Source organism: Nuphar pumila, chromosome 2, assembly GCF_984573655.1.
Source record: "Nuphar pumila chromosome 2, dmNupPumi1.hap1.1, whole genome shotgun sequence".
NCBI lineage: Eukaryota > Viridiplantae > Streptophyta > Magnoliopsida > Nymphaeales > Nymphaeaceae > Nuphar > Nuphar pumila.
Genome location: NC_143250.1, coordinates 148,344,499 through 148,362,732, shown reverse-complemented (window position 1 = coordinate 148,362,732; position 18,234 = coordinate 148,344,499). Strand labels below are relative to the sequence as shown.

General features: G+C 36.9%; 1 protein-coding gene across 1 annotated transcript in view; it reads left to right on the top strand.

The window, feature by feature from the left end:
• The first annotated feature begins 333 nt into the window (after positions 1-333).
• LOC149847601 (cullin-associated NEDD8-dissociated protein 1-like) overlaps positions 334-18,234 on the top strand; it is a 52,706-nt gene continuing 34,805 nt past the window's right edge. The window contains exons 1-11 of the mRNA XM_089997118.1: positions 334-511; positions 1,370-1,544; positions 1,754-1,923; positions 3,455-3,665; positions 16,033-16,198; positions 16,377-16,506; positions 16,869-16,983; positions 17,118-17,275; positions 17,389-17,512; positions 17,675-17,725; positions 17,813-17,895. Of these exons, the coding sequence (XP_089853244.1) occupies positions 1,509-1,544; positions 1,754-1,923; positions 3,455-3,665; positions 16,033-16,198; positions 16,377-16,506; positions 16,869-16,983; positions 17,118-17,275; positions 17,389-17,512; positions 17,675-17,725; positions 17,813-17,895 (1,244 nt within the window). The 5' untranslated portion in view covers positions 334-511; positions 1,370-1,508. The remainder of the gene's footprint in view (positions 512-1,369; positions 1,545-1,753; positions 1,924-3,454; positions 3,666-16,032; positions 16,199-16,376; positions 16,507-16,868; positions 16,984-17,117; positions 17,276-17,388; positions 17,513-17,674; positions 17,726-17,812; positions 17,896-18,234) is intronic.

Genomic DNA, 18,234 nt, shown 5'->3' with positions numbered 1-18,234 from the left:
TACTAATGACGTAAAAGCAGGTTCTGGAATTTTCAATAGCATGCCACGATCAAACAAACCAAAAATGAGTTTGTCCAGATTCCACTTGGAACAAACAAGATCTTATAAAACCTGAATTCATCAAAGTTCGAAAGTTTTTTATTTTTTTAATCTTTTTTCTCTGCAAGATTGTGGCTTAAAACCTGATAATCGTCAATCATTGTAATGGGCCTCTTCGAGAGAACCAGAACGGTATTCTTGTGATTAAGAGAAGAAGCCGTGTGCTATTTGGTCCAAGCATATCACCCTCGTTGGGAGTTGTGGCATTTATACCCCTCCCATTTGGGGTTTAACACCTTAAGCCTGCTTGCAGTATCCTCCTCACGAACTCTCTCTCTCTCTCTCTCTCTCCATCTGCTTTATCTTCTCCACATCAGACCTCCCTTCCTTCCTCCCTTCCCCCTTCCCCCTTCCCATCCTCCTTTTTCCAAGCTAGGGTTTCTTCGTGCTTCCACCTTCCGAGCCTTGAGAGGTAAGCAACCTTTCTTTCGCGCACCATTTTTTGTTTTTTCCAATTGCGGTGGGAATCAGCCACTTCGGGTTTCCTTTCATGGTGAGTTATTTTGCCGTAGAGAGACTGTCTGCATTTGGTTTATTGCTTTTTTTTTTTGATTTGAGTGTTTCATCGAGATGAATTTGTTGCCTGCCGAATCTCTCGAAGAGCTTGTTGATCTGTTCTGTTGATTATACAAAAGTAAGTTTAGAATCTTTGTGGTGGTATTCGGGTTTGCTATTTGCATTGCCGAAATCCCAGCCTTGATTCCAAATTATGGCGCTGATGATTTGTTTAGTTCCTAGGGCATTCTTGAGTGTTTTGATTGAATCCATCTGTCGGAGAAGCTTGAGTTAAGTTATGACCTTTTTCCTTTTCTTTTTTTGGCTCTATCTCTTCTTTTTAACCATGAGGTGGGATGCCAGTCAGCATCTTGGTTGCCCGTGATGTTTCTTATGAGCTCCTAACTAGCTTTACGATGCATTGCCAGCTATTGGATTTCTATTTCCAAGTCTCATCCCTTTTGCCCAAAGGGCGATTAAACGACCATTGTCGATAGCTTGCTGCATTGAAACTAAGTTTAAGCAAGGCCAGACACCGATGGGGATGGTTGTGTCTATTTGGGAAAAAAGGTTGTTAGTCCTACTCCATGCTTATTATCGGGAAAGACAATGAAAATCAAACAGGAAGAGTGGAAGAGAAGTTTTGGGGTGGGTTGGGTGATTAGTCGCAGGGTTCTTATGTTTTTGCAATAAAATGTGCTCTATTTTTATAACTGGTATTTTGCATCTTTGTCACTGCTTCTAACTTTAAATTTGTTTGCTGTTTGAATTGCAGTTCTAGATTTGAACCCGTGCTTCCACAATTCTCTTGAAGGGTGCAAACTTGGAACTCTTTTTCGTCTGGTAGCACCCATAAAAAGATTTAATAAACAGTCCTTCGTGGTGATCCTTCACAGACTAGCAAGAAGCCTAAAATGGCAAACGTGACCATTACAAATATTTTGGAAAAGGTGTTCCATAACTTTACATGCACCTTGGATTATTTTCACATCTTCTTATCTCATTATCTCATCATTGGTGACTCCATATTCTGCAATTCTACCTTTGAATTTTATATTGGTTGTATCAAATGCCTAATGTTTGTGTTGATTTTCCTTGTCCGAGTTGCAGACTGAATTTCTCATCTCAGTCAAAATTTGGCTTTCTTGTTTATTTGCAGATGACTGGAAAGGACAAAGATTATAGATATATGGCAACATCTGATCTGCTTAATGAGCTAAACAAGGAAAGTTTTAAAGTTGAAAGTGACCTGGAGATCAAGTTGTCTAATACTGTGCTCCAACAGCTTGATGATGCTGCTGGTGATGTTTCTGGATTAGCAGTTAAATGGTTTGTTTCCTATGCTGCCCTTTTTTCTGAATGCATCTTAAACTGCATCAGCTTCACATAGTTACTTCACTACATTTGTGCAACACCCTATTTTAAATAATCTCTTGGTTCCCTTCAACATTGCTTTTCTTGCTGTTATTAACTCCCTCCGTAGCTTTCAATCTCACAAAAATTTCTTATTTCCTTGTTCTGAGTGGGATATGATAGGAAGGGTTTAGGTCTGCATCAAAATCGAACATGATATCTTCACTTTTCTTTTAATGGGAAATATCACTATGACAAGCAGTACATGACAGAGGGGCTGTACTTTGATGGGTTTAGTGATGGATAAACTTTAAATTGGCAGTTGAAGGCTTCATGGAAGTGCATATTATCAATTATTGGAGCCTTTTCCCCTAGAAGAGTGATGATCAACTATAGAAACACTTGATGCTATGATAGCAGCTAAGCTGCTAGAGCATGTATTCCTTGTCAGCTTGATGTATAAAGCAACTGTACCAAGACTCATTCCGGTGACCCAGGATTATTGACTTGGCTTAAGAGCTGGCTGACTTAAGGGCAAAAGAGATTCTGACAGACTTAATTTTTATTTGGAAGGCACTCACATCTCCTATTGACATAAATCATGCTTCTGTTCCCGTGTGGCTTTTAGGAGCTCCATGTGTAGCATGGTGGAAGTTCCTACTGGCGTATGTTCCTACCTTGGATATCCAAAAAGAAAGAAAAGTAAAAAAGAAAAAAAAGAAAGAAAAACCAAGCCATTTCTAGTCTAGTGTAGAATAAATAGTTGAAGACTTTGGCTTGCTAACAATAGGTGTAGAATTCAGACCCTGCTATTTTCTTTTCTCTGAAAAGAGGGAAAAAAAGTCCTTTCCATTCATATTGTTGGATTTGTAGGAAGATTGAGTTGTGTTATGAAATCAGTTGAATTGCCTAGGAGTTGCGGTCCTTGGTTTTAGTCATAATCAATTTATAATCTTATTCTTCTATTAGTCTTGGCTAGTCTTCTCTTGGTTTGAGGCTTGACTTGAGTTGATTGATCTCCATGCAGTAGAGCCCTGAATGTATGTGTCCTGGTAAAGAGTTCTTTATGGCTATATATTACCAATATTGGTCTGACAAGTTCTTTCCTCCTTTCTGGAGAATAAAAAACACATTTTCTTGGGAAAATATTGGCAGTATTTTTTTTTTACAAAAACAAGAGAGTTTAATCTGTAAGGATGGAAAACAGAATTGTTTCTTGGGAAATATTTTGATAAATTCAAAGATACTGACAAACTGAGTGTCTAGAGAGATTCGTACTTTGTTGTTGTCAAAAAATTTGCCTGTCTTATATATTAAATTACTGCTTCTTTTCTGGAAAAGTAATTGGACAAAGGTGGAGGGGTGGCATTTGTGAATATAATTTATTAGGATTAACATTCCCTTGGGGCCAGGGAGAAGGTTGTTCTCTAGTTTCTGCAGTGTGATTCCTACAGCCCTCCCTTTCCTCGTCCTCCCCTTTCTCACCCTCCTCCTCCATATCTTTCAGCTTGGCACCATTGGTGAAGAAGGTAAGCGAAGAGAGAGTTCTGGAAATGATAGACAAATTATGTAACCGGTTGCTGCATGGGAAAGATCAGCATCGTGATGTTGCGAGTATTGCACTGAAAACAATTGTGGCTGAGGTCAGCAATATGGGTGTTGCCCAACATGTTATTGTGATGCTGTCTCCTCAACTAATAAAAGGAATTACAAGTCCTGTAAGTCTCGTCTTTATCTTCATCCTCGTTGAAAGGCAGTGCTAAGTTTCCTTTTTCTGTTTCTTGGGAGGAGAATATGAAGAATTGGAGAATTCTTTTTATTTGAATTTCTTCAATACTCATGTCTATTATGTTCTGCTATATATATCTTGAATTCTTGATGCTTGTTTTGAGTTGAAGGTGCCATTTCTTTGCTGTAAGTTTATTCTTTTTTCCCTTTTTCATTCTAACATAAAGAAAGGTTGACTACATATTTGCCAGTAGTACTCGGTATTTGAGTCTTTGTGCATGTAATGTATCAGTAAGTATTCAGGATTCCTCTATAGATGGAGCTACATGTATTTATATTTTTTCCCTTTTCTCAATCTGAACACTACTTTTACCATCCGGATGGAATATAATGAAATGTACTCTAACTGGCCAATAGAGAGATGAGTTATAAGCTAGTTTTCAATCTCAGTGAAGTATTTGGCTCAACTTAAAAGAGTCATGGTTTGGCTTCTCGTATGGAATGAAGGTATTCCCTACTGCCACAATTGATGCAGCTATCTTGAATTGTTTAATGTAGGTTAATCTATTGGCTTGAACTCTGTGGAGTTTGGTCAAGTTGTGTTGGTGACATAAAAGTTATAATTAAGTGTTTTAAGAGGAAGGTAAGGTGCCACCCTTGCAGTTACATCATATTATGAAAATATGTCAATCCTTCTTGGGGACTGTAGAAGCTTCTTGTTTTCACCTCTTCCAAAGGAAGGTAGAACTTGGTTAGGAAACTTGTACACTGATGAGGAGATAAAGAGGTTACCTTTTTTGTCTTATCCGGATAATGAATATGGCCTGAAAGTTTTGATTTTTTGATGCTATGAAAGGTGATTGCTACTCTATTCTCTTAGTTTACAAGCTGCATTTTAGCAAGGTGTTTAAGCAGCTTGTACACTAGACTGTGAGGTTGAAGGAACTGTAGATACCACAAACTTCATCCCTGAAGGGAGGGCTCTACAAGGTAATAAAAGAGTATTGCAGATAAATTTAGGATGTTATTCATCTTCCAATCAAAGTACAAAAATCAAGGGGCAGACGGTTTTGGTGGATTTCATTGTAATCAAATACAAAAAGAATAAAAGAGTGCCTCTTATGGGCTTACAAACACACTAGAATGTGTGCAACCTGTGAAGTTGTATATACATATTTGTTTCATATTGTACATATATATATATATGTATATATATTATTTATAATGATGTAATAGGTAAATATCCTCTAAGGGTATTTTCGTCTTTTCGTTAGTCATGTAATAGGTTGTGCACATTAGGGGCACAATAGTCTTTTATTTATTTTTTGTACAAACTATATATTTAGTTTGTAGTTGAGGGCATAGTGGTCAAAGTCACATAGAGTCGTTGGGACCTCCCCAACGACTCCATTTCTAGCCGTTGGGGAGTGTCCCAAGGGCTCTATGGCTCCTTTGTGTGTATAAATAAGGGTGTCCCCCCTCCTTGTAACTTGATGCTTCTCTTAAGCATTTATGCTCAATAAAGATGAATATTTTTTACATTTTGTATTTTTCTATTTAGTTCCTTAATGTTTTATACACACTTAGTGCTTGTGTTGTTGCCCCTTGATGGCTATTGTGTTGTCCTATAGTGGACTTGTGCTTGTGCACATTGTGTTGCGATCTTAAGTCCTTAATAACATTGGTTTGTGCTTATGCACTTTTGTGATCGTAATCTTGTAAAGCCCTTAGTGGCATTGTTTTTGTATTTTCCGCTATTTCATTACATGGTATCAGTGTTATTAAAAACACCCCTCAAGGCGCAAAAAGCGCGCCTCGCCTCAAGGCGAGGGCCTTTGTGCCTTGAGGCGCAATCATGAAGCGTAAAAGCATCGAGGCGTACGCCTCATACGCCTTGAGGCGAGGCGCGCCTCACCGTGAGGAGCGTACGCCTCATGTTGTTGGTCAAATGAGGGTCAAAGCCCTCATTTGACCAACATTAAAATGTTACCCCCGACCCTAATGAGGGTCGGGGGCCCTAATTTGTCTCTCACAACCCCTCTCTCTCGTCTCTCACAGTCTCTCCCTCTCTCGTCTCTCGCAGCCCCTCTCTCTCTCGTCTCTCATAGTCTTTCACCTCTCGTCTCGGTCTCTCCCACCTCTCTCTGTTGTCTCTCGCAGTCCCTCTCTCTCGTCTCTTAGAGTCTCGGCCTCCTCCTTCTCGCCGGAAGCAGCTGCGACGCCGACAACCCTTGCCAGACCCCAGGTAACTCTGCCCCCCTTCATTTTTTTCCTTCCTGTCTGCCTCCCTCTCTTTAATCTCTCCATCAGGCAAGGGCACAACCCCTGCCGTGCGATTTATTCTGGCAGGCAGGGCCCTTGGCCCCTGCCGATTGTGGTCTCTGTCAGGCAGGGGCCAAGGCCCCTGCCATTTATTGTTTTAAGAAGGGCCCAAGAATTTTTTTCTGGGGGTGCTGCCCCCCAGAGACCCCCCCGCCCGTTGAATGCGCAGCGGGACCCGTGCTGGAGGGACCCCCCTTTCTGAAGGGCAAAAACTCTGAATCAGGCTCCATTTTAATTATGACATGATGTTGTTAATGCTAATATGCATTTCGTTGTTAATGTTAATTTTTTATTGAATGAATGCTCATATTTTATTTTTTAGATACTTACATAGATCAAGTTGTTGCATTAATGTTACTTTTACATGTTAATCTCATATTTTTTTAGTATTTATTTGAGATTTTTTATTTCTTGTTGGTTGTTGCTTCATCAATAAAGCATTTTTTATTTATTTATAATTTTAGATATTTTTTATATTTTTTTAAGTTAATTTTTTTTGAGGCTTACACTTTACGCCTCGAGGCTTACGTCTCGCCTCAGATTTTGGTAGAGCGCCTCACTACGCCTCAACGCTTTTCACAACACCGCATGGTATCAAAGCCAATAAATTCTTCTTGGCATTTTGCTTCTTTTGGGTCTTGAGATTCTTTGGTTTGAGTTCGTGCTTTGTGAAGGATTCATGATCATTGTGTGGCTTGGATTCAAGGAAAATATACTCGTTATGTATCTTATATCTTTAAGTATTTATTGTGTTATCTATTCCATGCATTATGCATACGAAAACACTTATTTTCTTTATCGTTAAATATATATATATATATATGTTATTATTATTAAAACAAAAAATCTTTTTAAATGATTTTTTAATCATCGTTGGATTTGTTTTTTACTAAATATGTTATAAGACTTATTTGTTTATTTTTGAGAAATTAGATGTATGTATGTTTGAATCTTAATTTTTCAATACTTGCTTTATTTGATATATATGTATACAATCGTCTATGCTTGAGCATGTATTGTTCGCATTTAGATGCTTTATTTGAACAAGTCATGATTATAAATGTCATAACTTGGTTTTGTTCTTTTTTGATAAATTGTTATATATTTTAAAATAATTTGAGATATTTCAAAATAATGATGTGTGTATTTCACAAGTATAATTTTATATAATTTTGCTTGAACTTGTGTTTAATATTTCTCTTTACTCAATTTATTAAAAGTAGCATACAAAGTGTTAAAAATTATGATCTAGCTTATAAAATAATTTTTATTGATATTTGATCCTTATGCACTTATGATTGCGTTACATGATGAATAAGATTGTTTGTTCGTGCATAAGGTATTGAGCATAATTTCCTATGAGAAGTCATTCACTTTAATAAATGTCTTTTGTGGGACAATAGTTATGATATTAGTTGTTTATTGTAATATCGCGTATTTTGGTACTTAGTCATTTTATAATTTTGTTGAAAATTTGGCTAAGTCTTGGAGAAAAATTGTTTGAGGCTCGATTTTTAGATTGATGTCTTTGAGTCTGGGCTTGACCCGGGTCTCATTGACAAGGTCGAGGCGAGTCAATCGAAGCGTGAGAAAGAGTTTTAATTTCGACCTTTAAATTCAAGCGAAATTCGGGTTATGTTCAGGCGAGAATTTGATATTCGTGTAATATGTCGTTGGATGCGTCTCGGAGTTTTGAGCGCAACGGTATTTTACTTTCTTGAATTCGAGTTCTGGTAAGAAGGTAGGTGTTGCACCCATTTAAAATAAGATGAGAGAGAATCGTTTATGGTGGTTTGAACATATTCGACGAAGGTCTAATGATGCTCCAGTTAGAAGGATGGAGAAATGGTAAAATATATTAGTTAAAAGGGGTCGGGGTAGGCCTAGGAAGACTTGGATGGAGATGATAGGAAAGGATATGAATGCTTTGAATCTCACCGAGGACATGACATTGGATAGAAATGATTGGAGGAGAAGGATTCATGTGGAAGACCCGGAATGATTTTCTTTGTTGGTTCATATTGCCGACCCCAATTGTTTTGGGATGAAGGCGTAGTTGTTGTTGTTGTTGAATTCGTGTTCTGGTTGGCCCGAAAATCACATTTTTATGAAAATTGAACAGTTTGTCAAACTGGATCTGAAGTTGGATCGGATTGGATCCAATGCATATGATCCGAATTATTATGGATTTTGATCTTATTTAAGACCTACATTAATCTAGATTTAATCCAGATCTTGATCCATTTTCATTTTGGGTATGAGTTTGGATTTTGGATCCGGATCCAAATCCAAGCTCAATGTTTTTTAGCTTTTATTTCAATAAAAAGTTTTAATTTGGAGTTTAATAAGGTTGAGAAGCCTTCTGGGTTAATTTGGTTATTTTTGGGAGCTTTTAGATAATTTTTAATTAATTAATATTTAATAAATAAATAAATAAATAATTTCGAATTTTTATTTTAGAACTGAGTAGGACTTATTAAGAGAGTCCTTATTCTTCCTTAAGAAAGGTTGAGAGTTTTAAAAGTTTTAAAAAGAAAAAAAATACAAAATGTGGAAAAGTTAACCTTTAAAGAGTTTCAAAAAAAAATTGGGAAGAGTTTCTCATGTTGGAAACTCTTTTCTCCAGGGCTGGAGAAAGGGGGGGGGGGGCGTCACCCCCTCTCCCACTATTTATATAGAAAGAAAGAAAGAAAGAAAGAAAGAAGAAGAAGAAGAAGAAGAAGAAGAAGAAGAAGAAGAACTTTATTGAGGAAGGAGGATGGGTTCTTTCATCTTTTTCATGGAAAAAAATTTCTGTACATATTATAATAGAATTTTTATTATAAATTCTGCAGGAAGTCATTGGCTGGTCCGGTTGGCAGACCAGTCGACCTCTGCTCGGCTGGCCAACCAAAAACCAAGCCAACTTCATGGGCTGGCCGGCCTGACTGAACTAGGCTTGCCAGGCCAGCCGACTTTGCTGAACCCAGCCGAATGGGGCTCGGCTGGGCAGTTTTCACAAGAAAAAAAAACCTGTGTATGGGCTGTCAGGCCCAATCGACAGGGGTCGGCTAGGCTGACTCGGCCAGCTCGGCTTGGCAGGGATTTGCCTGGCCCAGTCCGGCCCTTGGGCAGGACTGGGACAGGTCTGGCAGTTCCCTGCCAGGGTTGACCAGACCCGACCCCTAGTCGGTTGGGTGTAAACCCCCTTTAGAAAAAAAATGAGGGTGCTGGATTCTTGTTTTTACAAAAAAAAATTATTATATGTTGGCATGCTAGAAAGTAATTTTCGCATGCTTATGATTGACTAATTTTGCACGATCAATATTCAAATGCAATGTTAATTACATGTGTATTTTGTGAGCATGTGTAAATCTGGAATTTTAGATTATGTTGCATATGTATATTTGCATAAGTAGCCACATGTTTAAGTGAAGAGATTCACGAATGAAAGCTTGCATGTGACGTAAGCATGTGAATTAAAGCATGCATTTGCCACAAATAAATGCATTAAAGGGAATCATGCATTAACATGAATTTGGATATTGAGTGAGAGCATGCAATAAATATGTAGATCCAATGAAATCATGCATTTGACAAGAATGTGCGAATCGAATGAAAACATGCAATGAATGTGAAGTTGTGAACTCATGCACATACATATGCTTATCATTGTTTATGCGCACCTTTAATTGGCCTACATGAATGTGCACTGTGAAGCATTCAAAAGTAATGCATTGGGGTATGTTATTCATGGTTTTTGCATATGGTGCATCGATGATCCAAGTGAATCATCGCATGCCTGGAGAGCCTCGAGCACTGGATGCTCATCTTTATTTACTTTTAAATGCATCACAAAAATCACATTTATTTTTATTGCATTGTATTGCACTGTTCTATGTGTTTCCATGGGTGGGAGTCCCGTGATGACTCTTGCAGGGGTAGATATGAGCTTTTGCCTTTGCTTTTGCATGCTGAATTGCAAAACTTAATAATTGACTTTTAATAAAAAGATAATGAATAATAACAGTGTAATATATGTTCTAAGATCTTCTATCGGAAGAATGAGAATCTTAGAGATTTAGTTTTGTGAGACCATGAGGATACAAAAACTCCGTGTGCTTTATTTATTACCCTTGAACCCGATATTGAGGTTCTTTCTCCTAGCCACTGTTTTAGATAAGATTGTTAAATGCGCTGAGGTGAAGCGAGGCGTTGAGCATGTTATGAAGCGAGGTGTAAGGCGTTGGAGCGTAAGCTTCATGATCAATCAGGGGTCCAATCGAACCCGATCCATTTTCACCCCCCGAGTCCCGGACTCCTAGGACATCCTCATCCGCTCCCTCGCCCAGTTCTGCCTCACCGGCTCCCAGAAGGACTCCGGCTGCAGCAGCATCCTCGAGTACAACAAGGAGCGCAACGCCTTTGACAAGGTCCACCAGGAGACCTTCGGCAAGTTCGGTTGCCGCCGAATCGTCCCGTGTATGTTCCTCGTCGTCGACCCCAAGGGCCGTGCCGTCATGATCGGCACCTGCGAGAAGGAGAAGCTCGTCTACGCCCTCAACCGCGACACTGCTGCCTGCCTCCCCATCTCCACCCCTCTCGAGGCTCACAAGTCCCACACCCTCGTCTACTCCATCGTTGTCGTCGACTGCAACAACTCCATCTTTGCCGCCATCAAGCTCGACTACTCCGAAGCCAACCAGGACCCCTCCGGCCATGCTGCCATCAATGCTCAGAAGCATCTCACCTTCTACGAACTTGACCTCGACTCTCCCGCAAGTGGTCCGAGCCCATTGACAATGGCGCCAACCTGCTCGTCACTGTCCCTGGCGGCGGATTTTGGCAGGAAAGGGGCGGTTTGTAGGGACTACACAGATGCGTACGCTTTAGAAGCGAAATACATTTCGACTTGAGGCATGCACTTCACATGAGTGAAGCGTGCGTTTCAAGCCTGATACGCCTCAATGCAACGCCTCAATACCTTGAGGCGTGCGCTTCGCCTATGAGGCGTACGCTTCGCCTATAAGGCGTACGCTTCGCCTATGAGGCATACGCTTCAGGTATCGAGGAGTACGCCTCTCATAACACTGGTTTTAGAGAGAGTTTGTCACTTTACCTGGGGGTGGTGTGGAGACACAACTGTTGTTTTGGTATACCAAGAAAGTGACACTATTGGATGTGGAGGTTCTTAGTGTCCCGACATTAGATGTGGAGGTCTAATGTTTCGAAGGTGATTCGGTCGAGGGCTAAGTTTGAAATCTAGTAATAAAATACAACTTGTGTGCTAAGTTACCCTGAGGACTCTATTTGATCTCGGAAAATTTTACCCGTATGCTGTATCCACGGGCAACGGTAATTAAAAAGATGAACTTAAATTATGTGCATTTAATAGAGACATGCATATGAAAAGAAAATTCTAATAAGAGGTAATAATTTACTTATGCATTGCATTGAAGCCATGCATATTCCTGCTATACATTAGATCATGCATGTTTACCTGTTCTCTTAACTGTTAAATGTTGGTAAATATATAATATTGTTCCCTAATGTATGCTAAATGATTGTATTGCTTAAATTGTGATCCCTGTTACTGATCAAATGTTTTCTTATGCTTAATAATTGTCTCTAATGCATGAATGCTTAATCGAATTATAAATTTGTCATAATTGCATACCTCTAAAGCATTGCATGAATTCTTATATATATTCTTTATGTTCATTTATTTAATTAGAGGGATTCATACGCAAAATTCTTTGAATTTCTGACACCCTACTTCTGTGGGTTTTTTCGCAGCTGCAAGGGATCAGTGAAGCGACTAGCTTCTGGGAGAGCTACATAGAGACAACGTTGTTCAATTTTTTCTTATTTACTTTTATGTCATTTAAATAACTTTGATATGTCTCTTCCAATTATTGTTTAAACACTCTTTCTTTCATAATTAATAAATAATGAGTTGTTATGGTTTGAGGTGATAAATGTAAGATCTCTTGTGGTGTGTTTGGTTATCCAATTGAGAGTGAAACTGTAAAGGTGCGGGGTCTTTGAGAATATTTCTGCAATGGTTTAAAAAAAGATTTTTTTTTGCGTTTTCAAGGGGTATGAGTTGGGGTCATTACATTTATATTGCTGATCCTTTTGTCGTACTTATGATTATGTTATTAGTCTCATGATATTATTTTACATGTTTTGTATGTGATTTCAATATTTTGTTGCATATATAGTTTTTAATCATGAGAAAATTTTGTTTTTTTATGGGAGTTATGTGTTTCTTTTATGGTTCACTTTAGTACTTGTCTATTATTGATGGACATGTTTATCCACTTAGATCTTTGGTGGACATGTGTGTTCTTGATTAAAGACTCTTGATTCATTGCATACTTGTTATTTATAAAATATAAATTTTTATATTGTGCCCTTAGTGCCTTAAATTTATCACTTACGTATATGCTTAAATTTGTTCCTATGCATGTCTTTTGTATAAGATATGTTGATTTAAGTTATTTAGAATATTGCATATACATGAGTTCTTTTGATCGCTTTGTGAGAATCCATGATTAATTGTACTTGTGTATGCACTTGGTTTTTTATATGGTTATTTGAGAATCTCTATACATATTTTGGTATTTTTTAATGACATTGATCGTCTCATAGTATTGTAATCTAGATTGAGCTACCTCTCTATATAGCTTGCTTATATTAACAATGCTTATGATTGCATGTGCATATCATTGCACTATATTCATCAAGTTTTTTATCTACCGTTATTGGATTTGATTTGAAACTTTATTTTTTTTACAAATCGGTTCTTGTATTAAACTCAGTTGTTTGGAAAATGATTTTCGTGAGTATTTATTGCCTTACGGCATTTGTTGTGTCCATCACATAATTTTATATGATGCATTATTTCTCTTGGCCTTGTTATTTTTTTTAGAGATGTTGGGGTGAGTTGTGTGCACTTCGTTTTATGTTAATTTAGATTGTCAACTTATGGTTTGACTCTAACTGATAGTTGTTTGATCTCTGGATTCAAGTATGTTGTATCACTCATTTGTTGTATGGCCATTGTTATTATGAATGCTTGTAATTTTGTTTATCTTAGATGGCTATCTATTTTTTAAACCATGATGTTTCGAAAGATGATTAAAATTGATATTTTTATTGATAACATTAGTGTGTTTTCATTATAAGTTCTCTTACCTCTTATATTTCCTCCTATTATGCCTCTTATCTAAGTGCCATTATATGTAGACAAGAGATGTTTGTTTCTGCCTTCGTGTGTGTTTTTAGCCTATTATTGACATTATGATTATATTCTTGATCACTTGGTTTTTGAATGTCATTATATATAGACAAAAGATGTTTATTCATATTTTCGTGAGTGATTTTAACCCATACACTTATTTTGAGTGTCATTATATGTAAACAAGAGATGTTTGTACACACCTTCGTGTGTGTCTTTGGCCCTTTAGTGACGTTATGTCTATGCTCTTGTTCTAGTCGCCGATACACTTGATTTTTGATGTTTGGAGGTCTAGTGAGGCGATTGCTTGTGGTGGTCAAACTATCGTTAAAGTTTGCAAAATATCACTTCTTGATTTTGTGAGAATTTAAATCTCTTCATATTTTTCGCAAATTGGTATTGATTTGCAAATATCATTCTGTTTGTTACGTGAGATTTTTAAAATCTCTCATTGAAATTTTTAAACTTTTAATACTTATTTTTATGAAAAATTTTATAGATAAAAATTTCAAGCAATTTTGCATACTTATGATAATCTTATTATTTATATTAAGAACCTTCTTGTGTGTGCCCTTTTGTGGGTTTTGTGAGTGTGTTCCTTAACACCTATGTCACATGGGTGCGGGTGCAGGGGTGCGACAGGGGCAAAAATGTAATATATATATATATATATATATAAAGGGGGTCCGAGGGTTCCCCTGACGCGGGTTTTTTCAAATTTCATTTTATATACAGCTGCACGATAGCGCACCCATCTCGTCAGGAGAACAGTAAGGCTACCACCATCATTATCATTTATTATGAAGAGAGAAAATCCTTTACGAAAAAGAAGGATCAGCAAGGCTACCGCATCATTATCATTTATTATGGAGAGAGAAAATCCTTTACTAAAAAGAAGGATCAGGATTGAAAAGGCAGGAGCAGCAGCAACTGTCAGCAGAATTTTTTTTTAAAAAAATTCCGCAGCCCATTTCATAGGGCAATTTTAAAAAAAAAACATCAAAAAAAAATGGACCTAAATGATCCTGGGTGCGGTCAACGAACCCAGGATCGGGTTGACCGCACCCGGTGCCGCACCCGCACCCGCGTCGAGTCGCGTCGACGTGGGTGCGGCACCCTGCTAGCCGAATCCCTGTGACATAGCTTAACACACTTGTGTTTTGTTTACTCGATATTGATGGACACTTTGGTTCATAATTGAAGGCCACTTGATTCTTTACATTATTTCATGCATGTTATGTGCATTTTATTGATAAAAATAGTTATCTTTTTATTGCCGTTTCATGTGCATTAAGTATGCTTTAATTGCATGATGCATATATGTGTGTATTTTATATTAATTAGCTTGGTTCACATAATTGTATGCATGAATTGAATTAACTCATCTTTTTTATTATATGCATGATTGAAATGCTTAAGGTATTATTTATGCATAATTGTTTATCTCTTCTTGATGATTCATATGTTCGTTAATGATCAAATTTTCTTATGATCAATGTTATGTGTTCTTGAAAAATATGTTGATTTTAAGATTATGGTTTGATTTCATAAAGATTTATCCTTGAGGAATACTCTTCTTATCTTTCTTAATGACTATCTAATGTTTCTAAAAAAAAATTTGTTATTATGTTTGAAAAATTCTACTTAAGTGTTATTCTTGTTTTTTTTTTAAATACATTGGTTTTAAAACTTTATAACTATTGGGTTATGATATTTTCCTTGTGTAGTGATTTTTTTTTTGTTCTCTCTACGAGTTCTTAAAGATGTAATGGATTGAGAGATGATATCTTCGATGCATCATGGTATGAAGATGGAGATAGCCGATGAAGGTGTTTGGGGAGGATCACCGATAAAGACATTTGAAGTCTTGTATTTGCAGAATTCTCTGTGATAAAGATGGAGAGTTCCCTTAAAGACACTTGAAGACTTAGAGTCCTTTCTATGGAATCTTTGTTGCATTTCAAAACTTTCGGTATATCACATCGTAAGTTAGTCAGGGAGTGTTAAGTTGTATATATATATTTGTTTCTTATTTTACATATATATATATATATATTCATATATATATGTATATATATATTATTTATAATGATGTAATAGGTAAATATCCTCTAGGGGTATTTTCATCTTTTTACTAGTCATGTAATAGATTGCGTACACCAATGACCGCTTATGAGTCAAATACAAGAATACAAGTACAAGAGCCACTTAGAAGCTATACCATAACAAGCACAAGCGCCTCTTAGAGCTAAGAACACAACATAAAAAAATATAGGACTTATTAAGGTTAAATTGCTCGAGACAAGCATAACCCATCTAAGGGGAAACATCCCTATATATACACAAAGGAGAGCCAATATAGCTGTTGGGAGCATCCCAACAACTATAAATATAGCTGTTGGGATGTCCCAACAGCTATATTTGGGCAATGACAATATTGCCCATTACAAAACTAGGAATTTACAAAACAGAAAAATAAAGGAAACAAAAAATATACAAAAACACTAATGCCCTTACCGAGCACAGCCTATACAGTGGAAAGACTGAAATACCCCTATTGGGTATTACCTTATGTATATATATACACATGTACAGCTTAACGTACATTTCTCATGGCACTTGATGTGCATGAGATGCTTGTTGGCAATTGTGAAAACAAATATTAGAACTTGAATTGAAAAGACTGGATATTTTTTATGCTATGAATATATGTATATATGTATATATAAAATCTCCTTTATGGCTATTTATTTTTCTTATATATAATCTCCTTTATGGCTATTTATTTTTCTTTTTTTCCTGAATGTGGGCAGGGAATGAGCACGGAGATTAAATGCGAGTGTCTCGATATATTATGTGACGTTCTTCATAGGTTTGGTAATCTGATGGCAGCAGATCACCAGATATTGTTAACTTCCTTACTGTCGCAGATGGGTGCTAATCAAGCCAGTGTTAGAAAGAAATCTGTTTCCTGCCTTGGTAATTGAATTTTAAAACTGCAGCAATGATAAAATAACTTCTATGGTCTTCTTTTTCTTTATTTTGTTTTCTTTAAAATTTGATCCTTCTATTATGAAAAGTTTCAATATCATATTTGCTACAATAAACTTCTAGCCACACAAATGGAAGGACACTGGTCATTCTCTTTGCCATGCAGCCTCTCTTGCTTCAAGTTTGTCGGATGATCTATTGGCAAAGGCTACTGCAGAAGTTGTTCATCTATTGCAAAATAAAGGATTAAAACCAGAAATGACCCGTACAAACATTCAAATGATTGGTGCTCTGAGGTAACTCCATGACCATAATGTGTTCCAACGTTATTAGCATAATTTGATGTTGATAGTGAACATTCTTACTGCAGATTTGTATGTTCCTTTTGGAAACTGTTACATTTAGGGTTGCTTTTGGGGCATATTTAGCTATTTCAATCCTAATGTGGTCTTGTTGCAGCCTTAGTGTTAGGTGCAAGTTTTTGTTGCATCTGATGTAGATGTTTCTTTTCATATCTTTATCAAGATTTCAACTATTTGGCATACCTCTGTTTGTGGGTTTAATGGAATACTTATTATAGTTTGGTTGTAGTGAACTTATATTCTTCTAATGAAAGTGAGAATTGTATGTTACAATCAAGAATCTTATGGTGTTACAGTCGAGCTGTTAGCTATCGATTTGGGCCTCATCTTAGTGACTGTGTCCCCTTGCTGATTGGTTACTGTAAAAATGCATCAGAAGTTGACGAAGAACTTCGTGAATACAGCCTACAGGTATGTGGTGCATTTACATGTTTTTTAGATTCTGTTGGAAATACCAACTCAAATGTCCTTGAATTTGCTATCATCATGGAAACATGTAGCTTTTCTTCTCTTAATGCTGCGCTTGGTTTTCTTTGTTTAACCAGGCCTTAGAAAGCTTTTTGTTAAGATGTCCCAGGGACATAACCGTTTATTGCGACATGATTCTGAATCTTAGTCTCGAATATCTGAGTTATGACCCTAACTTTACTGACAATATGGAGGAAGATACTGATTATGAATGCCAGGAGGAAGACGAAGATGAGTATGTAATATTTTTTATGCAAGCAGATCGAGACATGTTCCTTTTTTCCCCCTTCATGCAACATGTGTGAATTATGTATCTGATTGATATGTGGTATTGTTGTTATTTCTTAGGGATAGTGCAAACGAGTATAGTGATGATGAAGATATCAGCTGGAAAGTAAGAAGAGCAGCATCAAAGTGCTTGTCTGCTATAGTAGTTTCCCGTCCAGAGATGCTGTCTAAACTGTATACAGAGGCATGTATTTATGAATGTGTTAAACTCTGTCTATTCATTGAGCATCCAATAATATGTTCATACATTTAATTGCTACTATGGTTTTTCTCTTTTTTGAGAATTGATCTTCTAAGTGTTACATTAAAATTCTGTGTTTCTTTCTTTCTCTCTCTTGTTGTCCAGGCATGCCCAAAGTTGATAGAAAGGTTCAAGGAACGAGAAGAAAATGTTAAGGTGAGCTATGTATAGACTATGGGTAACTCTTTGAGCTTATCAATTATTTTCACTTCTACATGTTCTTTTGGTTATCTTGTGCTGCAGATGGATGTATTTAATGCATTCATTGAGTTCTTACGTCAAACGGGAAATGTTACAAAGGGTCAAAGTGACATAAAGGAATCCAGGCAAGTGGAGGGGCTGTTTGTTATTTCACCTTAATATATGATGTTCATATTCTGCTTGGCATGTGCAATTGAACCTGACTATGTTTATGTATCATCATAGATGGTGTATTTACATGAGTGTTTCTTTCTAAAGGAGCTATATGTTGTTGGAATGGTGTTCATTTCTATTGTTTATTTTCCTTCTTTTCTTCTTGTATCATTTTACTTGCATAGTTAAGTGATTCTAAATTTGTTATTCTCCTTTTTATTTGTCAATTAATGATTGATGTGTCAACGATGAAAGTAAAATCATAACTTTTTGTACATTTTCTCTTTTCCGGGTCGGTGCATACACCATGC